We start from the raw sequence: 25,440 nt of genomic DNA on the forward strand, positions 1-25,440 counted from the left end.
CATGTTAGGTCAAGCAGAATGCCAGGAGGGACACAGGACAGTTCTGTGGTAGTTATCATACATCTTCTACTCCACCACAACAGAACTAGCTGGAGCTGTTTAAGCCTCCACTACTGTCACTACAGACAGTGGGACCCACTTGGGATGCAGCTGTCTACCCATGCTCTCATGTCTGAATCCCAACCAATCAAACAAAATCAAAAGACATGCCATAAATTCATAGCCCTTAAAGATGAGGACTTGCTGTTCAACAGACAAAAGACCTCAAGTCAACAGGAAGCAAATGCCTGAAGTTGTCTCTACTTAACTATTAACTCAGACTTCACCTCTCCTCTCTCTCCTGCACTCATCTTCAAACTCATCCTAACTCTATCTGGGCCGTAATCATGAAGAACCTGCTCTTAGCCAACTAGAACCACTTTTACCCAGCTCAGGAGGACAGCAGGCAATGGATTTGGGCAGCAGTTTCTGAAGTGTAGACCTTGGACACTAAGGATCTTTCAGGTCCTTTTATAGGGTCTGTCAGGCAAGAGCATTCTAGTAATACTAAGATGTCACTTGCCTTTTTCAAATAATGGGCATCTGTACTGAAGAACCACCCAAAAAACTTACCTGTAAAAAGAACTAAAATTCTTAACACCTATTCTACAAACAAAACAAAACAAAAAAAGGCGGGTTATCTCCGAGACCAAACATTCGAGACCTACTAGATTAGAGAATAGCCTTTTTTATTTCAATAAACATGATAAAGTCCTAAAACCCCAAAACTGGAAGAAGCAAACAGATGTCTGATTAAAAATTTTTTTCTTGCAAAATAGTTTAGGGCTAGAACATACCATATCAAGAACTTCTGGATCAATCATCTCTTCATGAAGATGAAACTGTATCATTCAGAGACTGATAGGGTTCCTTTTGCAAAAAAGAAGCCCTCTACCAGTTTATAAGAAAAAAGACTTCCCTTCAGCTCATAAACTTAACAAAACCAAGTACAATCCCTGGTATTTAGCAGGAGCAGTCCCAAATAGCTCTCCCGATGTCTGAGAGATGCCCACTTTTGTCACATGAAGATTCATTACAAAGCTAGAGATTGTTTTCCCAAAGCCAAGAGAGTAAGATTCCAGGGGTGAATATGAAAGAAGCACAGAAGCAGATCTCTCCCACATGGGAGAGAAATATAGGGCTCATATTCCCCAAAGTTCACAGAATCCATCTCAATGAACCCACAAGTAAACAGTTTTGTCTGCGGACACCTGACACACTATGATACAAACAAGAATAAATACACAAGGATCAAAATGAGTGTTATTTTTTACCAATACAGTCAATGTGTCCTTGACACCTACCATACAGAAAACATTTACTAGTTTTACACCTATTCCTGGAAACTACTTCAAAATGGAAAGTTCAATGTTGTTCTTGGTACTATACCAGTAAATCCAGGATAACACATGTGTTGCCGGTCCATTTACTAGTGGGGGAGGAGATCTCATATTCCACAGCCAAAACCAAACTGCCAAAATGAAACAGAGCCGTAGCTCATGTTGCTGCGATTGGCCATTTCCACTCTCCAGTGACGCAGAGCCAGAGGGGAAATTCTGTCAGAGAGCTCAACTTCATGATGGAAGAGGACTGACAGTGGTTGCTGGACCACGGTCAGGAACCGCTGGGCCATATTCTTTTACTGAGTGTGTTTCAATTATGAATGAAAACTAAGTATGACCATATATCCCTGGCAGAGTGATATAGAGTGAAAGAGTTGGGCAAGAGCCACAAGTACCATTGTGGTGAAAGGAATAAGGATGGATGTTGAACTCCGGTGGGAAGAACATAGTTTGGGGTGTGAAAGGGAAGCCAGGAATAGTTTAATCATGACTAAAATATATTTTTCTACTCAACCAGCACATGTGTTCTGACTTACATTTCCTTCTGAGACAGATTCACACCAATCTCTTTGTTCCTAGGATGATCCATCAAATCAAATCTTTTCTCTCCTTCACCGTTCTGCGCAGGATCTAGCCCCATCCAAACATCCCAGCCTACCATGAATTTTCCTGCTAATTTCAAACACTTCAGTAAATGGCCAAATCTATAAGCATTCCAATTAGGTTTGCTTTTTGGTAGAAAACATATGAACAAATATAGAAAGTGTTTGGATGTGATGGACACCATGGAAAGTTGTTTATTAGTTAAAAAAATCTGTGTAAAAATCCCAGAATTGCCATTTACTAGAGCATGCTAGGAGGCCCATTAACTCTGGGCCTCTCTCTATTCCATATTATAGGATGTGTATGAGATTAAAAAAATAATATACACTAGCCTGTTGGCAATAAGCAAACCATAAACAAATTAATTTAAACTCTTATAAAAATAATAGCAGTCTCATTATTTCTATGTATGTAAATGCTTTTTTACATACACAACAAATTTACTAATGTCTACAACGCGAAACAAACTGGGATAGATTCATGAACCCTGCTCATGTTTTCTTTCTGAAAATGAATGTTTGCTAGTTAAGGGAAACCAACCGAACAAGCCCCTTATGTACTGACTATGGGCTCCACATATATAAAAAATGTGCTTATGTTTTACAAGTGTTTAAATTTCAAATGAAATTTGAGCTTGACTCACATGGGAGTCAAACTCAATAAGCACATTCATTGTCAACAGCACCTAAAACTTTGTTGTAAATTATGATTGAGATAAACATGTAAATATAAGTAAAATCCTTCAAGTTTAGAATTACTGTCCTCTCACTGTTGACCTTAGAGTACATTTGGCCCTTGACTAACCACATCGTGAAATGGGTTCTGTGTTTCTCAAGGTAATACAAAGTTTTTTCCAACACAAATCATGCATTTTATTTAATATTAAACTGCTACTTTCTGTAACTGTTATTTTTCCATGCTAATAAACATAGAGGCTGGCTCAAAAGCTCCCTACAAGTTTTGACAAACTTTGATTTTGTTTAGTAATTCTGAAGAAAAGGTGGTGATGATCAATGCCTTTACTTTTGGAGAGACGTTACCTAAAAGATAACAGATCAGATTGAGAAGGAAAAAAAAAGTAGCCAAATAAAATGTTAGTAGGAAGCCAGGTGTGATGGCGCATGCTTGTAATCCCAGCATTCAGGAGGCAGAGACAGGAGGATTGGGGTTCAAGGACAGCCTCAGCTATTTAGTGAGGCCCTTTGTAATTCAGTGAGACCCTGTTTCAAAATAAAGAATAAAAAATCGGGCTGGGTATGGCTCAATGGTACTGGGTTCCATCTCTAGTACTATTTAAAAAAAAAAAAAAAGTTAATAGGGACGCTGGGCATGGTGGCTCATGCTTGTAATCCCAGCATTCAGGAGGCAGAGACCAAAGGATCAAGATTCACAGATGGTCTCAACTACTTAGCAGGGCCCTTTGTAACTCAGTGAGACCCTATTTCAAAAAATAAAGACTAAAAAAAAATTGGGCTGAGGGGGGTGTAGCTCAGAGGTAGAATGCCCCTGGGTTCCATTCCCAGTACTGCAAAAAAAAAAGTTAGTAGGAGAAACATCTAACTCTGCACAATAGGGATATTATAGCCATGTGAGGAACTTTGCAAACAGTTCAAGAAACAGAAATAAACACATTAAACACATTATCATCACTGGGTGTGGTGACACAGGCCTGTAATCCCAGTACCCTCAGCAACTTAGCAAGACCCTATTTCAAAATAAAAAAATCAAAAGGGCTGGAGGTGTAGCTTAAAGGTAGAATGCACTTGGATTAAATTCCTAGTACCCAAAAAAGCAGCGTTACTGTCGCTCCAAACCCTTTCCTTTGTTTCCTTTTAGGGCATATTGCTATACATCTTTATGCAATTATTCATAATACTTTATACAATTGTACACATCTTTATGCAATTACTCATAATATCTATACACACAAATAAAATATACATACACAAATATACATATAAGAATTATCTTTCTTCGTAGCTAACACAGCATTTCAACTACTTTAATAATAGCTGTAAGAAACCTAAATGCTTATTTAACAAGATAGTACTATGACTGGGCTTAAGCATTGAATTTAATAACCACTAAAATAACCTAAAACCTAGAATTCTTTTACATTTAAAAACAACTAGCCCTAGACCAAGCTAAATACTTCTTAATCTACAACCTCTTCTCAACTATTTTGGGCAATGACAAATGCTATTCTCAAAACAGACCTTATTCTTACCTAGGATTCAGCTAACAGTTTTATAAAGCATTTATTATAAAAACATAAAAAGAAAATACACTATTGAAATTTTGAAGGTGTGCCCACTTCCTAACTTGTAAATGAGTATTGTTCTACCTCTTGATTGATCTTGGAAGAGGGGATCCCCTCCAAAAAAGGATATATATGTATACATACACATCCATGTCATAACTTAAATTTATGAGGATTTTCTCACCTCTAACATGCAACTAGGTTTGAGTTACAAGATTTGGTTGCCAGATTAATTGCATAGTTGCTTTAAAGTTTAAATTCCTCATCATCCAGCAACTATTTACTGATCCTAGATTAAGTTAGGGATTTTAATTTTAAAAAGTACCATTTGGGGAAAAAACTCAACTGGAAAATGTGATGATGTATTGTACATGTTAAATTATTACATTTAACTCTGTTCATGATCATCTAGGGAAACTAATACCCATTATTGGAACCAGGAAGAAAACACTCTTTTTTTGCTTTTGTTTTTTTAATGGCATGGCTCTTATGAGGGTTAATTGATATGTCCTAAAATAAGAACTTAATAAAGGAGGGAAATCCCTTTTGTCTGCATAAGAATAATGTACTGTTTAGATTTTTAATTTATAATTATCTTGCTCTTAGGTAAAGTTTTAAGCATTTAACCAAAATAAAGCAAATTTCACTCCTTGTTACACTATCAATATAATATCATTGGGTATAAGAAAAAAGCAATTTGCAAAGTAATTATCTCATATTTCTATAAGGTAGGCAATTAGGTTACAGGTCCATCTTTCTCCATCCTATAGCTAATGGTTTCTGGAGTTGGTGACGATACTGCCATGCTACAATAGTTTCGACACCGGTTTTCTAATCACTCCCCAGCACAGTGCTTCACACCATCCTTGTGTCCCTCACAACCACAGAATACCTCCTACACATCAAAGAAACACTTCCCAGGTAAAAGCGCCCTAGTCAGGGACCACTCTCTGCCTGTTTCAGATTCTGAGGGGTCTTAATTTAACACAAAGCTTCTATCACTGTCCCTCAGGGTGCTTCTTATCAGCTTCCAAGAAGACAAAATAAGGACACATATGCCCACTGCTATACAGCTGGCAGAGGGCAAAGGTTTTAGAAGTCGTATTTTTATAGGAATTAAAAATAACAAGGAAGCAAGCAACACCCTGTTTTGCTTTCTTCTTTTTAAAGTGGCTTTTACAGCTGGGCGTGGTGGCGCAGGCTTGTAATCCCCGCGCTTGGGAGGGGAAGACAGGAGGATTGCGCAGGCTCGAAGCCAGCCGCACTGGCTTAAGAGACCGTGTTTCCAAAAAAAAAAAAAAATTAAAGTATAAAATAGGTCTGAGAGTGTAGCCCAGAGGTAGAAGGGTTTCCAGGAGCCCAAGTACCACCAAAATTAAAAAAAGTGACTGTTACATTTAAAATATGGAATAAGGTTCCCTAACTTGAGGCTGAGACAGGAAGGTCACAGGTTTGTGACCAGCCTCAGAAACTTGGTGAAATCCTCTACAACTTAGCGAGACCCTGTTTCAAAATAAAAAATAAAATAGGGCTAGGGGTGTTGCTCAGAGGTAAAATGCCCCTGTGTTCAATCTCCCATACCAAAGTAAACAATAAATAAGTAAACTAATAATTAATTATAGATGGGCTTGTGAGGAAAAGGAAACACTGTAACTCAAGTCAGGTTGAGAAACAAAGCATCTCCAACAACTGCTCACCAGACACCAGAATCCTCTTGTACTATTTTTTTTTTTAAATAGTCCAGACTCAGAGAAAAAGGAAGATCCTAGGATGTGAGAAGTAGAAAGCCGGGCGTGGTGGTGTGTGCCTGCAATCCCAGGATGTGGGAGGCTGAGAAAGGAAGACTGGGTTCAGGGCCAACCTTGGCAACTTAGCAAGACTGTTTCAAAAATAAAAAGTGTTGGGTGTGTAGCTCAGAAGGAAAATGCCCCTGGGCTCAACCCCTAGTACTAGGGGGAAGGGGGGGCACTCCTTGATCACTGCCCTGTCAGAATTGTGTGCACTCTGAAATTTCTTCTGTCCTGTTAGTCCAAGGAGTCCAGTTTTCCCAACCATTTTGTTAATACTGTTGTAAATGACCAAAAAGTTGAGTCTATACTATATATGTTTAAAAAGATTGTGAGCTAGTGGGTCTTAGTAACAGCTTAACAGCATTGAAGATACTGATACTTCATAGTCTCTTAAGGAAAAGTTGCCTCCAAATTTGAAGCTGAAGTCACTGGAAAAATGAAAAAGTATCATAATATAAGGCGTTTTAGATTTCCAGCATGCACATTAAGAACAGTATACAAAATAATATGTCTGTATACTGAACTTTAACAACCAAAATTGCTGAGGGCTTTGGTTAAGTTCCTTGAGACAGGCCTGGAATTTGTGATCCTCCTATCTCAGCCTCTAAGTACTGGAATTATAGGCATGTACCCCATGCCTAAAAAATAAAACTAATACAATCTCAATTATGAAAGACAAAAATAAACGAGACAGACAGACAGACAGATAGCAGCTGAAGGAGCAGATGACTGTCAGTGAAGGAAGAGGCCCAAGGATTGAGAAATATGAATGGCAAAATTTCTGAAACAAATCTCAGACCCCAGCTACACCCTACACCGTCAGGGTGACCTCATGCTGAGTTCACTGCCAAATGACTTTTGGAGCAAAATATAGGAACTTTTTTTTTTTTTAACTAACAGAATCTGTCTAAACAATTACATCTTGCTGAGGACAGCTCTGAACCTGCAATCTTCCTGTCTCAGCCTCCCAAGTACAAGATTACAAGCATGTGCTACCACGCCCAGCTGCATGACAGGCTTTCTTACATCAACTAAATAATACATAGTATGAGTGCTGTCAGATACCCAATAGCTAAACCACATCATCGTTCTTCGAAGACTCCTAGCAACAAGGGTAAAAAAAGAATAGCTACTGCCAAGAGTTTGATGTGTAAGAGAGCTGGCAGCCCGGGCTCCATGTATCTATATGGGAAGGCCAGAACCATGTGGCAGAGAGGCCTTTCACAATCAAAGCTGGGCTTTTGGGCTAAAGCCAGCTCCTGTCAGTATAGAAAGAGATGAGAACATAATTATAGTGGACCCCGAATCCTGATGGAGCCTAGGTGCACCGCCCAGCAGCCCGGGAGAACAGGTGGCTCTGAGCCCTCGGAGGTCTGCGGGGCCTCGGGACTTTCTCCTTTGATTTCAAAGTGGTAGCATATTTTGCCAGACTTTTGGAGATACTTTTAAAAAGTAAAGAAATTTCTCAAATATATCAAAGAATATGATGAAAAAAATAGAAAGACTGGGAAAAAATTGAGAAAAGGTTAGAGTTCAGTAACTTTCTATGGAGATGGGGTTAGTGTTTATGTGTTTATAAATCTCAGTGGTTGAGGCTCTTTACCAATAGTTGTAGTTTTATGACCTAGTGGGTTTGCTAGCTGTGGTCCCGATTGCTGGCAAAGAAGAAAAACCATGGCCAGAAACCCAAACAGTATTTGTGGTGCAAGGGCACAGCCAGAGTCTAGCCACAGCTTAGAAATGCCTGCCCATCTCCAGTGTATCCTCCATGTTCCTTGTCATTGTGTTCAACATCCTTCCAACCTTCCTTTTCTTCTATTCATTACATCATATTTCTGTTTCTTATAGAAACCCAGTAAACCCCAAACCAACAAATGTACCTTACAGAACCCACAGACTGTGAACCAATACAAATACCAACACAGCAAGCTTTACTTCCAAAAGTGTCTTCCTCCCCAGTTCCAGACTCGGTGCTCAAAAATACACAGCATGTAACTAAGACAGAAGCAATTTAGAGAAGATGGCTATATGTCCTTCCACATGGCCAAATTAACCAATAAGGAAAAACAGATGAATCTCTTGTTCTCACCCCAGTCCTCCTTTCAGAACCATAAATTTTCATGAAATGTTTCAACACTAAAAGCAAATGTGTTAATTCCCTTTACTGAAAGGGTCTTAAGAGAAAAGAATTCAAGGAGTGCAGTGGTTGACTGTTAATGATCATCCAGTTGATGTATTCATGCGTCCAGAGGCATGTCACAAACCACCTAGAGTGTAAGTTCACCGTCTGCTTTTGCATATTTAAAATTTATTTATTTTCACATACACTGGAAGAAGTGATGGCTGGTTCAATGACATAAGGCTCAGGCCCCAACCCCACTATAAGCTACACCTTGGGCTAATATTTTTTCCACCATCAGATACCATTAAATTAGAGATGCTCCATCTTATTCTAGAACATGTACTTTAGGTATTACTAGACTTACAGCAAGATTCTTTGAAATAAAAATAGAAAACTGAATCTGTTTGGATCCTGATTATTCATTGAAAAAGGAGAAAATGATGTAATCACACATTTAAAAATTATCAAGAGCCAATGCCGGTCGTGGTGGCACACACTTGTAATCCCAGCACTTGGGAGGCTGAGACAAGAGGATCACACAGTTCGAAGCCAGCCTCAGCTACTTAGTGAGGCTCTCAGCAACTTAGTGAGACCCTGTTTCCAAATAAAATATAAAATACGTCTAGGAGTATAGCCCCGAAGTAGAATGCCCCTGGGTTCCACTCCCAGTACTGCTAAAAACAAACAAACAAAAATTATCAAGAGCCAAAAGATATTTTAAATTTACATTTTATTAACTAATTAGTACTAGTCGAGTTAGAAAAAAAATATGCTAGTTCTAAAGCTGAAGGAAATAAAATTCCTTCTCCATACTTAAGATGAATGCTCCCTAAGTTCCCTGTGGGCATCTGCTGTCATACTGTGGCAGTCTAACAACAATCAAAACCCAAATGGCCTAGTTACTCTAATGCATGTCACTTTATTTGCACAAAGGGGATGCTAAACTCCCTTCCTCCACTCTTCACTCTCATTAAAACCAGGGACAATCCCTTCTTCTATAAAGGTTCCGTCTAAAACATTTTAAAAACATCTTTGAAAAGGCAAACCCTCCATTGGCCCTACTGCCTGGCTCCTCATAGCTGGCATGAGGCTCTTTCTGTCTTGGGTGGGTGCATAGGTGTTATTCACCTACCCAAACCCTAATCTGCATGGGCATCATAGAACAGAAGGATAATGCTTCTGAAACAGCTGGTACCAAACCTCCCTGAAGGGAGGAGATTTCCAGTGACATTTTGCTTAAAAAGATTAAAGAATATATCCTTTACTATAATGTATATAAAAAATCAAGTTGTATAAAGATAGGAGAAAAATAGTAGAAAAGAATTTAAAAGACTTTCAGTTATGAATGGTGTTATATTCTTAAAAAATAAGATCAAAATATAGTAACACTTTTTCCACCCCAATATGGGATAACTAACTTGGTGTTCTTTTGACCTATTCATAAGAACAAGTTTCCCAGGGGCATGTTCTCTACACTGCTCCTGTTCACAGGGCAGCTGGACAATGCTTGGACTTGTGCTACATGAACACCATGGCTTGAGGTACAAGTGGGTTTAGGAGCATAGAGCTCTGTCTTTACGCGTTCTCCCACCGGAGAAGTTGTTCTCAAATGCATAGCCACAGAGAAAGAGGATTTACAGACCCACTGTTATGAAGAAGTAATTACAGAAATGAGGTCTCTCTTAAAGCTCTAAAAACTCAGAGTTAAAATTAACTTAGTTTTCAAAACTACTAGTCAGCTATTAGATTCAGTAGTACTACTTTATTTCTTCCACTGAGCACATGCTATGTCATAAATGGTTAAACCATATACAATTCTAACATCAGACAGTTAAAACTCAATTCTACCTAAATCTGTGTGCCTACTATGCATTAGAAAGAAAATACACTTTACCAAATAGAGAACAATACTACCATTCATCTGATGAATTACTAGTTTTAATTTTGTTTCTGACAAGTATACCTTTTGGACATAATTTGACCTACAATATAACATCATATGAGATATGAGTCACTGATGACTGTACTAAATGTTTAGGAAGGTCTTGGCATGTGATGTTTTCAAATATAATCAAATGATAAAGTTTAGGAGTTATATTAGCAATGTATGCTATTTATCTTCCATTTTTAACACGTCTACCCAAACATCATTTATAAATGTAAAATTTATATATCTACACATGACATGTCACAGACAGCATTCATACATTTTTGCCTCTAAAGTCTATTTGTTTTGGAAGAAACAATATGAATTTAAAGATTCGCTATTATTCTTCATCATTCTTTTAGAATCTGCATATTGTTTCACGATCATTAAGGCCAAATAGATAAAAAGACAACATTTGGTTCTCTTATGGTTGGCAATAAGAAAATAGATGTCAAAAATCTTTAAGAAATGACTGAGAGAAGGGAGGCAATTCAAATAAAGGGGCAAGAGGAGTGTTTGTCCTGTTCACATGCTCGAAGCTCCTTGTCCCATACACAAGATCACAGTGCCACTCTCTACAGAAGTGGCAGCTGGAGGGGAGGGGTTCTAGTTAGTGAGGTGAGGGTAAGGAGGTTGGCTCTGAAGTCCTGCTGAATTCAACATTTCCCTTCTTTCTTTCAGGAGAGTCACATGCAACTGGGCCCACACTTGAGCGCAGTTTCATGCCAGTCCAGAATTAGGGACACCAAATCCTGAACCCAGCTCTGCCACTTATCTAGCTCTGTGACTAAATGGGGCTGTCCAGGAAAGGCATAACTTTGTCCTTCTATAACCCGGGACTCCAAATGCCTTCAACATTCTCATATTTTTGTTGTACCAGGGAGTGAACCCAGGGGCGTTACTGCTCTCAGATACATCCCCCCCACCCCGTTTTATTTATTTATTTATTTTGAAACAGGATCTAAGTTGTGGAGAGTCTCACTATATCCCTGAGGCTGTTCTCGAATCCTCAGGTCTCAGCCTCCCAAGTAACTGGGATTATATAAGCGTGTGCTACCACAACTGACTCAAGGACTATTTTTGTAATTTTCCTCTTCAATGTAGTCTTGGATGTAAGGCATATACTAGAGAAATAAAAGGACAGTTGTCGTGGCCCTAAGGGAAACTGGCTAACATCTGGCTCAAAGTCTCTTGTTACCTTGGGGCACAGTCCTTGGTGTCAAGTTACCTCTGTGCACTGGTTCCTTCTTCCTTTGTGCCTCTTAATTTTCAACCACACATACTCATCACTTTATTGTTCTTCTGTGACAGGACCACTTAATTAGGATTACAAACTCCTAAATATATGTCTACATTTATTTGACACATTTTCAATAACTCCAGTAGAGCGATGAAAATAAACACAATTTGGGAGAAGTGACTAGGACATAAAACTTATATGATATTATTTATATACTTCTAACCCTAAGGAAAACCCTATATGTAGAACAAAACCTATTTTTGAACTGGCTATTCCATATTCTTCTAAGTAAGTACTGCAAACATTTTTAACTTATGCTCAAAATGAGACACCGAACAAAGCATCATCCATCCATTGAAGATACACAAGCTATGTTCATTACTCCCCTGTCAGAGATAGCTAAGAAAATGAGCCATTATACTCCCTGGGCTCTGGAATAAATGAAGAGGGGAAGTCATTCTGTTCGAAGGTGTCTAAATATCAGTTGTTTGTGTGAGCATTCTTATTAAAATGACAGTGCGTCCTACCTCCTTGAAGTTATCAAAAGCTGATAAAATGATTTCATGCCCGCCTCTGACTAGACAAACGGCCGCCAACAGCTCTAAGACAAGGGCTTTTGTCCTGTCAAAACAAGAAGGGGAAAAAAAGCACACAAATCAGTGAACTTGACAGGAAGAGTCAGCTGCTCCTGTCTTCCAAGGTGGATATGAGAATAATAAACACTTTTTTGTAGATATTTTTAGACCTTTACTAAGGACAGTGTAGTTTCATTAAACCATACGTTGAAACCTTTACTGAATTTTTTTTGTATGTGTGCCACTAGGGGTTGAAACTAGGAGCAGTCTACCTCTGAGCTATAACCCAGCCATTTTTTAATTTTGTTTTGAAACAGGGTCTCACTAAGTTGTCTGAGGGTCTTGTTACATTGTTTAGGCTGAACTTGAACCTGCAATCCTCCTGTCTCAGCCTCCCAAATACTGGTATTACAGGTATGCCCTACCACATCTGACTCTTGACAAAGTTTTAAACATGGGACTTACCAAAAGCAGCAAATGTGGAAGGCTTACTTCCCACTCCCTAAATTACAAATTACTCACTAATGAAACTAACTCCTTCAGCTAAATGGTCAGGTGACTCAATACAATATAGTAGAATTCTTTGTGATATAAGAGAAAAAAAGCCGGGCGTGGTGGCGCACGCTTGTAATTCCCGCGCTTGGGAGGCAGAGACAGGAGGATCGCGCAGGTTCGAAGCCAGTCGCGTGTGCTGGCTTAGGAGACCCTGTTTCAAAATAAAAATGTAAAAATAGGTCTGGGAGTGTAGCCCAGAGGTAGAAGGGCTTCCAGGAACCCCAGTACCACCAAAAAATAAAAATAAAAAATAAAAAAAATAAAAAATAAATAAGAGAAAAAAATAAGAAATGTGGGAATACACAGAAAACGTATTGATTCAATATTTTCCCTGGTTTTAGAGTCAGAAGCACAACATAAAAAATTCCAAATCAGCTGAAATTAATGTTTTACATTTCAAATCTGCTCATTTGCAGATGGGTCCATAAAAATCCCGTGTGACAATGCAAGTTTCTAGCACTTCTGTCTATGCAGGAGATCTGAAAGGAGTCAGATTACAGCTGTACTAGTACAAGAATATTTTTTCTGACTCAAGAAAACTATCTAAAATATTTTTGGAAGAAGAACCTAAAGATGCATTGTAAGTTTGGAAGTACAATCAAGAAAGAAACAGCATTGTTTCTGTATCACAAGATCACCCTAGTATTTCATCTTTATTCTGGAATAAAAATTACTGCCAATCTCTCAACAAAGACTGTTCTGAAAGCCCACAATGTCAACTGCCTTCAAAAATAAATAAATACCTCCCTGTGGTGTAAGGCAGGGACAAGGAAGGATGACCACTTGGATTCTAGTCAACTAAGGAAACAATCACAAAGTTGTACAAGGTCTAGTCGGGAAAAATTTTAAAGAATACTCTCCAATATTTAAATAGGTTTTACAGATTGCATTGCTTTCCAAATCAGAGAGCCTAATAATTTATAATCATATTTTTAGCTCAATTAACAGTTTTCAGATATTCAGTTTATAGAGAAGTATCTGATGAAAGGGAATTACATACATGTTTGAAATGCAGGATGCATCACCAGAAATGGAAACAAATAAGAATAACAAAAACAAAACAACCCCCCACAAATAAAACACTGAACAACACAGCTTTCTAGAGGTAATTTGCAAGGTGTTTAATTTATGGTGTTGGCCTTTACAAAAAGTATACATAAGAGAAAATCTGCCTGTACAATATTTGTGTTTCTTTTTCTGTTTTGTAACTAAAGCTACAAAGTGAGGTGTGGATAAGGAATGGTAGTTTTAGTTAACTCTCAGTATTTTAAGATTCTCCTGGTCCCCATGTCTAGGCAAGCCCACAACCTAATCCTCTCCCTCAAATTTAGCAGTAAGGATGCTGAGAACTCAGGCTGTAAAAAAGAATGAAAGCTTAAGGAGAACAGTAAAGGCTACAGTTGTTATCAGGTGCCACCTCTGCCCCATGTAAGAACCTAACCTGGTTGAAAAAAAAAAATTCCACACAGCCAAGTTGTTTACAGCCAGTCTTAGTTCATAAAGCAACACTTGAAGTTTCTAAATTCTAACCTGGTTAAGTACTTGACTGAGCTCTCTGCTTTTCCCAGTTAGAATTTACATCACACTTTACATGACAAAGGAAGCTTACCTGGGATTCTTGTTGTTCAAGCTTAGTGCAATCTCATTAACAGCATGTGGGTGAGACATGACCATGTTGAAACCATACTGAAATGTGGGAGAGAGAAAAAAAGGCACCAGAAGATAAGTCAGAGGCCCATTAAAGTTGATTTAAAAACAAAACTCTGAAGCTCTTCTTCACGTAACACCATCATAAGTGCATTTATGTCTCCAGCACACTAGTGCCAGAACATATTTCTCTATCAAAAATTTCAGCAATGATGCCATCATCAAAGGATTATCTTCCCATTAGCTATGAATAAGCTACACATTCTTCTTTATTAAAATAGTGAAAAGGCCATACCTGAGCGATTTTCAACTCTGCCTACTCACTAAATCACTTGAAAGACTAAACAAAGCACTAGTTGAATTCTCCATATCCACCCCAGCTCAGTCTATTCTGAATCTCAAGGACAGAGACCTGGAATCTGAACTCTTCCAGGGTGACACCTAACAACAACTCCATCTAAGTCCCTTCTTTGGGTAATGGCTTTCAGGACCCAGGGCCTAGGAAAACCTGCCTTGCTTGGAGGCAAGCTACCTCACCCTTCTAAAAAAAATAAGTTTACTAACATGCTAAAGAAACAGAGTTCTTTTGACTTGAGGAATTATTACCCCTTTCTTGTAAACTCCCTCTCAGCTTATGACCTTATTTCCTCTTCTACTGAGAAAAATTTATGCAATCAGTGAAAGTGCTCCAAATCTCCCACTGCAACAATCTACCTGCACATATCTGTGGCTTACCTCCCCATGTCTTGCCAAAGATAAACTCTTCGACATTCTATTCTGAGGCCTACCACTCCACTGAGGCCTCCCTCTCACAGGCTCAAAGAATACATCTGCTGCAGAAATTTCCCAATCCCCATCATTTTTCCTGTCTACTGATTCATTGCCATCAGCAAAACTCCTCCAACACAGGATCCTGGACTCCTCTCTTGCTGTTTGCTCTTTTTTTTTTTTTTTTTTTTTTTTTTTTGGTGGTACTGGGGGTGGAACCCAAGGGCTTTTCTACCTCCACGCTACACTCCCAGACCTATTTTATACTTTATTTGGAAACGGTCTTACTAAGTTGCTGAGAGCCTCACTAAGTAGCTGAGGCTGGCTTCGAATCTCTGTGATGCTCCTGTCTCAGTCTCCCAAGCGCTGGGATTACAAGCCTGTGCCACCACGCCTGGCTTGCTGTTTGCTCTTGAAACCAGCTCATCAGGCATTCCATCCCAGCACTCCACTTAAGCTGCTCTTGCTAATATCACTTTGAGCCAGTGGCTAAGCCCCACTCAACAGCAGCATTTTAATTTTATATTTCTTTATTTGTGGTACTGGAGATTAGACCCAGGGCCTTATACATGCAAGGCAAGCATTCTACCACTAAACCATGCAGCCTTTTTTGTTTGTATTTTTGTTTTTTGAGAAAGTGTCTCACTAAGTCACCCAGGTTGGCCTGGATCTTACTGGGATCCTTCTACCACTGCCTCCTGAGTAGCTGGAATTCTAGCTGTGCACCAGCACTTACAGAATACAGCACTCCCTTCTTGAAACATGTCCTTCAGTTGGTTCTCACTTCCCTGGCTACTCCTTAGGCTGTCTAGCTAGCTTTTCCTCATCTCGCACACATTTAAGCAGAGGACGCAGGGTTCCTTTTTTGAACTTTTTTCTTCTCTATCTATCCCTGTTGATTTCATTCATTCTCTGAGTTTCCTATACCATCTACATGCTAACTACTCTCTAACCTGCATCTCCAGTCAGACCTCTGTCTTGGATTCCAGATGGGCATATCCAACTACCCTTGTTTGCCCTTTCTGGAAGGTAAACTCCGTGGGGCACTTATTTCCTGCTATATTTTCAGGGCCTAGTACATGGTCTCTGTTTGACAAAGGCCAAAAGATATAAGTGGATTGAGAGAAAGAACAAATGTGTGCTTCCCTTTTGACTCAATTCTGTATCCTTACTGGGTTTGAATGCTAATTAGAATCCTCTACCTACGGATTTGTTTCCCATTTCTACTTGGACCCACCTGAGGCATCCAGAGCAACAGAAATTAAATCTTGTTTTTATATTCGGATCCCAATTTTTCTCATTATTACTTGTACTTTGCTTACCTACACTTCTGATACTGTCAGTCCATCCTTGGTGCACCAGGATCAAATTCCACTGTGTACTTAAGAATAATCCAAGCCAAGATCCAAGTCTACTTAGTTCAAATGTTTTTTTTAAGATCCAGAAGCACAAACATACCTGATAATTCATGATGGCACGTAAACACATGATGCAGACGTGAACGTCATCTTTCTTACTCACTAATCTTGAATTTTTCAGGGTTCTTCTGCTTGGCAAGGTATTATACCTATAAATAAAAAGAGAAACTTTTGTAAAATGATAGATTAATTTCTTAGGATAGGCGCATGCACTTAAAAAGAAATAGACATCATCCTCTACCTTTACCTGTGCTTCAGTGAGGATTTCAAATCAAAACTACGACCAACACCCCACTGCCACAAAGCTCTTTCCAACGTCTTTAGGCCTGCATAATTCTGAGGACTGATTCCCTCTTCTCATGCTAGAAACTTGGGGCAATGAAACCCAGGCCCTCTCACAGTAATAACAAATCAGACTACATGAGATTTAATAACTATCCCAGGCTCCTAGTCAGCAGGTTGAGCTGGGTTTGCACCTAGCTTGGCTGGAGGCACTACATGGTCTGTAGTGCATGCATGTGCTAATAACAAGGTTAGCCCTAGACCTCCTCATATGGCCTGGTTATGATAACTTCTTTCATCCCCTGGTCTCAGGAGCCCCTGTTCTGAAGTTTAAACCCCCACAGGCCATATATTAATAACTTTGATGTCACCCTGTGATATTAGACCCTGAAACCTTCACAGTGCACAAATGCCTGCACACCCTGGTCCCTCACACAAAACCAGGAGCGTCAACTGAAACTCTCAGGAAAATAGGCCGATATGCCAAGGGGCTAAGATGTTTCGGTGTTAGGATAAATTCTGTGGACTTGACACTGCTAAGTCAGTGTTAGTCTTTCTGGAAATTTAGCATAACTTGCAAGCAGCAAAGAACTGACAATGTAACGTGAAGCATGTAGAAAAGATGATAACACTGAAAGCATCAATATGAACTTAAATTATTGCCTCAAAGTGGAAACACAGGTTATCTCTTCAACCCAACTACAATCTTATAGACAAACAGAAGCAGGAATGCTCCACAAAACCACTTATAACCTTCCTTCTTCTTGAAGGGGACAAATTTTAAAAAGCAAAGGGTGATATATAAGTAATATTAATAGCTCTTAAAAGGCTCAAAGGTATGGGAAAGAAGGTGAAAACTAAATTTACAAGTTGGTCTAAAAGTGTTCGTCTGAGAAATATCTTAAATTTCATTTTCTGTTTAAGTCAAACACAAGAAGAATAATTTTCACATAAGCTTTATAATGAGCCAAACATATTTTCTGGCATGTACTTCGATTTCGAAGCTACTTGCCTCAATAAATCAGAATGTGTTAATACCTGGTTTATTCACTCTATAAGAAGGTAGCTTTATTCACGGTAGTCATTTGAAAGTAGCTTTATTCAAGGTAGTTATAAGAAGGTAGCTTTATTCAAGGATTTTCTGCTTTATTCGTGCTTGAAAATAAAACTCCAGCAATAGAAGTTGGCCTCATTCAGTTTGGAATGCAAAAGCAAAAAGGTTGAGGTTATGGAAGCAAATTCAGATTTTGTTGTCAGTAAGTCCTGTTTTGATGTCTAAAACATTTTAAAATATGCTTGTGGCCATAACCCAGGAAAGGCAAGGCTGTGGATACACACGATAGAGATCTTACAGACGTGGATACAATTCCAACAATAACCAGGTAGCCAGTCTGACCTAAGAATATATGACCATCTTAGTCTATATTTGAAATTCTTTTTCTTCCTCTACCTTTATTTTAATCTCAGTTTTATATTTCTTTAAGGAATCGCCTTTAAATATATGGTAGTTTGAGAGATAATTTTTTTCATTGAAAGCACCAGCTACTAACATATAAAATCCTCTAAGGTTCAATTTAAAAATAAAACAGAAAAGTGATTTCACTGGGCTGAATTACCCTTTGCTAAATATATTTATGCATAGTGATGATTGGAGAAGACACATGATTAAAGCAAACTAAGGAAGATGAGATAAGTTCTTCTACATTCATTACTTCTGCACCACTTCCAAAAAATTTTAATTATTGCCGGGCATGGTGGCCCACGCTTGTAATCCCTATGCTTGGGAGGCGGAGACAGGAGGATCGTGCAGGTTCAAAGCCAGCCTCACTGGCTTAAGAGACCCTGTTTCCAAATTAAAATATTAAAAAAATAGGTGTCTGGGAGTATAGCCCGGAGGTAGAAGTTCCAAGAACCCCAGTACCACACCAAAAAAAAAAAATTATTTAAGTAAACCAACTGTACATACTTATTTCTTAAGATGTGCAAAGTAACATTTTGTATTGATCTAGTTCTTGATATTAACTGTACAAAGTCTCTACAAAACCAAAATGTCTTTGCCACTATTTTTTACAATGCAAAAACCAACAAAAATTAATTAGAATAATACTCCATATACCAAGTATTAACATAAAATACTTCTATGTGTTATATTTTATAATTAACCTAGATCAATATTTAAAATATATTTAAGCAGAAGATAGGAGCAAAATTTTATCAAGATGGTGATTACACCTAAATTTTGGTATATTTCATACTCACTTTTATTTAATACGAAAAACTACTTGAAACAACTATATTTAAGAATTTGTTAATGCTCTGCAGCTTATGATTGTTTTTACATGCCCTTTTGACATGAAGCTGAATATACATGGCATTCCCTTATTTCAAACTATTCAAATAAAAAAATTCAGGCCGGGCATGATGGCACACGCTTGTAATTCCAGCATTCGGGAAGCTAAGACAGGAGGATTGCGAGTTCGTGGCCAGCCTCAGCTACTTAGTGAGGTCCTTTGCAACTCTTAGACCCTGTTTCAAAATAAAGACTAAAAAACAGGGCTGGGGGTATAGCTCAGAGGTAGAATGTCCCTGGGTTCCACCCCCAGTACCACTAAATAAATAAATAAATAAATAAATAAATAAATAAATAAATAAATAAAATTTTAAAAATTCAGTAATATATATATATATATAGACTTACCAGTTGTATGCTATAGACGAAGTAATTTTGCCCAATTTTGTTTCCTGTACAACAGTGCTATTACTATCTCTATATGAACTACACAACACATTTAGCATGTTGACTTTTATGATATAATCGTTCTCTAAGTGGCTGTTGTTAAATGTCTTGGATTGATTAGAAATAAAACCTTAGCCCAGCATGGTGGCGCACACTTATAATCCCAGTACCTGGGAGGCTGAGACAGGAGAAGCACAGGTTTGCAGCCAGCCTCAGCTACTTAGTGAGACCTTCTGCAACTTAGTGTAAACCTGTTTCAAAATAAAGAATAGGAAAAATAAGGCTGAAGGTATAGCTCAGAAGTAGAATGCCCCTGAATTCCATCCCCAATACCTCAAGAAAAGAAAGAAAGGAAGTAAGGACAGACGGACGGACGGATGGACGGACAGACAAGCTTACGTACATTAAAAAAAAAAAAAAGAATTGCTGGGCGTGGTGGCACACGCTTATAATCCCCGCGCTTGGGAGGCGGAGACAGGAGGATCACGCTGGTTTAAAGCCAGCCACGCTGGCTTAAGAGACTCTGTTTCCAAATAAAATTATAAAATAGGTCTGGGAGTGTAGCCCAGAGGTAGAAGGGCTTCCAGGAACCCCAGTACCACAAAAAAAAAAAAAAAAAGAATAAGCATATGCATTTATTTTGTGGTACTAGGATATGAACCTAGGGGCATTCTGTCTCTGAGCTACATCCCCACCCCACCCTATTTTATTTTTTATTTTGAAACAAGGTCTTCCTAAGTTTCTGAGGCTGGCCCTAAACCTGAGATCCTCCTGTCTTGGCATCCTAAGTACTGAGATTACAGCCATGTACCCCCATATCTAGCTAAAATAAATTTAATATAGCATTTAATATGGATACTTATTAATAAGAAAAATATAAAATAGGTCTGGGAGTGTAGCCCGGAAGTAGAAGGGCTTCCAGGAACCCCAGTACCACCACAAAGAAAAAAAACTTTTCTTTTGGCTTCAACATTTTTGTCCTCTAATTTTTGGTTTATATAAAAATAGAGTAAGAATAAAAGACAGTATCTGAGCTTGTATGTATAAAACTGTAACATTGAAGATTTAAAAAACTCAACACCACAGCACTGGTATCTGAACAAGATCTGTAACATTAACTCTAAATGACTTTGAATTTGTTGATTAAAAATAGTTGTCACTCACTAAGCCACACATGTGAAGGAGGGAGGGGGTAGAATTGGGAAAGGGCTAAATGAGTGATGTGGGCATGTGTGCCTCCAGCATCTTGTACCCCTTTACGATGTATGACTACAATATATCAATAAAAAATAAATAAATTGAAGAGCATTAACAATTTATTTCCCTTTTTTTTTTTTTTTTTTTTTTTGGTGGTACTGGGGTTCCTGGAACCCTTCTACCTACAGGCTACACTCCCAGACCTATTTTACATTTTTATTTGGAAACAGGGTCTCTTAAGCCAGCACGGCTGGCTTCAAACCTGCACGATCCTCCTGTCTCCGCTTCCCAAGCTGCGCCACCACGCCCGGCTTAACAACTTCAAAATAAAGAAAATAGTTGTTTTATGTGTTTCCTCATGGGTTAGTTTTGCTTTTAGTCGTATATTAGGCTATGGAAATTTTTCTGAAACGTATATTCTTCCCTTTTGAATACTGCCTTGCTCTATCTTTTGTAATTTTATGTGGTTTAGGGGAAAAAACACATCAGATGATATATTTTTGTTTATTTTTAGGAAAAAACTTTTTTCTTCCCTCTTTTAAAAAAGGGAGGGACTACACTGAGTAACTACTGTTAAGCCTCCTTAAATCAGTCCAGTAAGCGTCCTGGATATAACTTGGGATAAGCAGCTAATCTTACTTTTTGCTGTTCTGAGCTACTACTGTCAGTTGCTATTGCACATACTGTTATGTATAAGGGCATGCATTTTTTATTATGTTTGTAAAATTCATTCTAAACAACTGCAGATCAAGGTTGCTCTTCTGTGATGTATGAAATTTTATATTTTAAAGGCCATCTTGGAATACAATTAGAGAACTTAGTATTTTCATATACTGAGATCTATTTTTAAGTATAATATTTTACCTTTGTAAAAACATTAATTAAAGATGTTATTAGAAAAAAATAAGAGCCGGGCATGGTGATGCACGCTTGTAATCCCAACATTCAAGAGGCAGGAACCGGAGGATAGCGGTTCGCGGATAGCCTCAGCTACTTAGCAAGGTCCTTCACAACTCAGTGGGACCCTGTTTCAAAAATAAAGAATAAAAAACAGGGCTGGGGTGTAGCTCAGAGGTACAATGCCCCTGGGTTTATCCCTGGTACTGCAAAAAAAAAAAGGAAAAAAAAAAAGGAAAAAAAAAAAAAAAGAAGTCACACCTACATGAAAAATAAGAAGTAAAAGATAAGACAGACAGACTAGATAGACCCCAAGCAGTCTCCTCACTGGGATACAGAACAATCAATCATTTTTTACAAATTGTTTCTCATTGTTAATCTGTTGAGTTATGAAAAAAGCTACCACCTAGAGCCATCTGTATGGCCAGGTCCCTCCCTGCCAGACGACCCTGTCCTGTCATCCTGGTGCCATCTCTGCTTCAGTCCTACATAGGTGTATCTGCCCTGCACAGCCACTTCATCACAAAAGAGCAAAGCTTAGTTTGCTGCAAACACAGCACCTTGGCATCTCCTGCAGGAGACCAGGCACAGCAACTCATTTGGTAAGCCCGGCTTTCACTGTATATCTTAATCTTACATATCACTTCCCAGGAAAGCAAGGATATTTTTAACCTAACAGGAAGTTTTACTTTATATTTTGGGAATTCTCATATAAAAGTTTCCTCCCATTAAATAAAAACATCCTGGAAAATTCCATAATTCTAAATTTTTCTCAATTTAGAGTCATCATAAAATATAAGGCTGGATTTTAGTGACTGTCAGAGGTTAGCAGGAACATTAATCTATTTGTTAGCATACACATCTTACAGAATTTGATAATCTTTTAAATTAGATATTTGGATTATTTGCATTAATGACCATGTGATTAAAGTATCAGCCTTTTTTGTTGTGGTGGTGGTACTGGGTATGGAAAGCAGGGGCCTTCTACCTCCAGGCTACATTCCCAGACCTATTTTTATGTTTTATTTGGAAACAGGGTCTTACTAGATTACTGAGAGCCTCACTAAGTATCAGAGGCTGGCTTTGAACTTTTGTTATCCTCCTGTCTCAGCCTCCCAAGTACTGGGATTACAAGTGTGTGCCACCACACCCGGCTAAGTGTCAGCCTTTTTTAAAAAATAGGCTTTACAGTCAATTCCAATGCATGATGCTGGCATTGTTTAATACACAATTTCCTATGGAGATAGTTTAATAGACCCACTAAAATGTCAATATAATTAGAACTAATGATTTATTGGCCATTTTACCACAACTTAGTGAGGCTTTGTTTCCAAATAAAATATAAAATAAGTATGGGAGAGTAGCCCAGAGGTAGAAAGCCCCTGGCTTCCACCCCCAGTACCAATAAATAAATAAATAAATAAATAAATAAATAAATAAATAAATAAGGCTGGGGTTGTAGCTCAGAGATAGAATGCCCCTGGGTTCCATTCCTAGTACTGCAAAAAAAAAAGTAAAAAATAAAATAAAATGTATATTCATTACTTTTCCAATAAAGAAAAAAATTATATTTAAAACCTATTTTAGGCCAGACATGGTAGCGCACACTTGTAATCCCTGCACTTGGGAGGCGGAGAAAGGAGGATCACGCAGGTTTGAAGCCAGCCTTGCTGGCTTAAGTAAGAGACCCTGTTTTCAAATAAAATAAAATAAAAAAATAGGTCTGGGAGTGTAGCCCGGAGGTAGAAGGGTTTCCAGGAACCCCAGTACCACCAAAAATAAATAAATAAATAAATAAATAAATAAATAAATAAATAAATCCTCTTTTAGATGATGTAGGCTGAAATCTACCTAAAGGCAAAGGGCTAACTACAGGCCACAGTCACTATGTTCTTCCCACCCAACCCACCCTGTAGATGTCTCCCAGAGGCCTCTTCAGGTACAGAGCTGGTCCTCATCTATCATGTCCGAGCAAATTTGAAGATTTCTGTGTGAAGAGACCAAACCCCACAATGACACACACAACAGAAGAACCAAGTATCATCAGGAAAACCCAGCTTTGGATATCTTTGTCCTTGGCATCTCAAATATCTGCCTAGATGCCAATAGGCTGAACATGGTGATTAACAGTTTACACACACACACACACACACACACACACACACACACACACACTCGAGAATAATTGGCTGATGACACAAACTACCAAGTGTATGAGTCACACTGATTCATTCAGGCAGGGCTAGAATATCACAGCAGTAATCTGTCTACCATTACAAATTCAGACAGCTCAAAGGAAATGCACTCTAACAATCAAGCAGTGTGTCTACAAAGTGCTATTTCCTAACCAAGTAAACATAATTCAGCACACTATCAAGGAAAGGAGAAGGTATAACCGGGTGTGGTGGCACATGCTTGTAATCCCAGTACTACGGTGGCTGAGACCAGAGGATCACAGGTTTGCAGCCAGCCTCATCTGCTTAGTGCCACCCTCTGCAAATTAGTAAGACCCTGTTTCAAAATAAAGAATAAAAATAGGACTGGGAGTGTAACTCGGAGGTAGAATGCCCTGGGTTCAAAAGAAAGAAAAAAGGAATGATAAGGTGGCCTACATCTGGTTCTCTGTCACAGCCCTTTAGGCTAAACTATCTTCTCCTTTCACAAGAAATGATCATCCTAGTTTACCTATTTGAATTAACTTTACACAAAAAGACCCATGCTTATGGGGATTACTGGCTCCATGGAAGGTACATTTGCCTTTTTGTAATTAATATCTTCTGTGTATGCTTTGCTACAAAATTACCAAAAATAAAACTGCTGTATACTTTCTTCCTGAAGCTATTTTGAAACTTCATTTAAAACAAAGACTATTTGCCAGCCTGGGCAACATAGCAAGATTCTATCTCAAAATAAAAATTAAAAAGGTCTAGTGATGTAGCTTAATGGTAGAGTGTCCTTGAATTCAATCCTCAATGTGTGGGGAGGGATTATTTGAGCAGAACCGAAATCAGAGGCTGTCCTCCAATTCAAAAGGCCTCAATGAGCAGCAGCAGTTTCTCCTGGTCTCTCATGGATACCTGAGGCAAATGAGCTGTGTTTAGAACTGGCCCTTGTGATGCGTCTTGCACAATCCCAGACAGCTAATGGTACACTTTCCCTTCACTGAAGTGTGAAACTGGCAGGTGCAGCAATGAACTCCCCTGGGTCCTCTCTCTGATCTCGGATCTCACTGTACATCATAGCTAAATGGAGGTGGAAGCAAGGAGGGACAGGGGCTTTGAAGATGCTTTGACTATATTTTGTTCTTTCCAGGGGCCACCAGGCTTCTGTTTTTTGCTATGATTGCAGCTCGTGGATTTTTGGTTCTGTTTTGTTTCTGGTACTGGGGATTGAACAGAGGGACATTCTACTTCTGAACCATACCCGCAGCCCTTTTGATTTTAAAACAAAGTATAGCTAAGTTGCTAAACCTGGCCTCAAACCGGTAATCCTCCTGCCTCAGCCTCCCAAGTATTGGGATTACAAGTGTCTACTACCCTACCTGGCACAGCTCTTGATTTGTAAGTCTACTGTGGAATATATGTGTGTGAGGAGGTAGGAATAAGACAAGATAAAATGGCACAAAGCGTGCTGTTCTTACAAAAATTGAGTTTTTTCTTGAATAGATGGGTTTCCCAAATTGCTTGAAGACTTTACTTAATTTCTAGAATTTTGAAAAAATATTCTAGCAATTTCTGCCTGTTTCCTCATCACTGTTATGGATGAGGATATTTCAAAGGCCCTTCTTCAACCATTTTCATGAGCTTCCTCTAACAGACATTTAAAGATCATTTTCTGTCTACCTGTTCACGCTGAAGTATAATGATGCTTTAATGTTGATGGGGGCAGGTTGAAGAGATGAACCAACTAGGTCTCTAGTGACCCACAGCCGTTTCCTGAAGATGTGAGCCTCAGTGAGAAGTCAGATTTTAAGGAAAATAAGGAATGCGTATGTGATACTGATGGAAGGATTTTGACTTAATCCCTTGACCACTGGAGAT

The 25,440-nt window shown here is 38.6% G+C and overlaps 1 protein-coding gene across 3 annotated transcripts in view; it reads right to left on the reverse strand.

The window, feature by feature from the left end:
* Positions 1–25,440, reverse strand: part of FMNL2 (formin like 2) — a gene marked incomplete at both ends in the record, with an annotated part of 311,524 nt that overhangs the window by 48,124 nt on the left and 237,960 nt on the right. For all 3 annotated transcript variants that reach the window (XM_080689059.1, XM_080689057.1, XM_080689058.1), the window contains 3 exons: positions 11,852–11,945; positions 14,064–14,140; positions 16,328–16,436. In XM_080689059.1, the coding sequence (XP_080545185.1) occupies positions 11,852–11,945; positions 14,064–14,140; positions 16,328–16,436 (280 nt within the window). The remainder of the gene's footprint in view (positions 1–11,851; positions 11,946–14,063; positions 14,141–16,327; positions 16,437–25,440) is intronic.

This window comes from Muscardinus avellanarius (assembly GCF_963383645.1).
Source record: "Muscardinus avellanarius genome assembly, chromosome: 2".
Lineage (NCBI taxonomy): Eukaryota > Metazoa > Chordata > Mammalia > Rodentia > Gliridae > Muscardinus > Muscardinus avellanarius.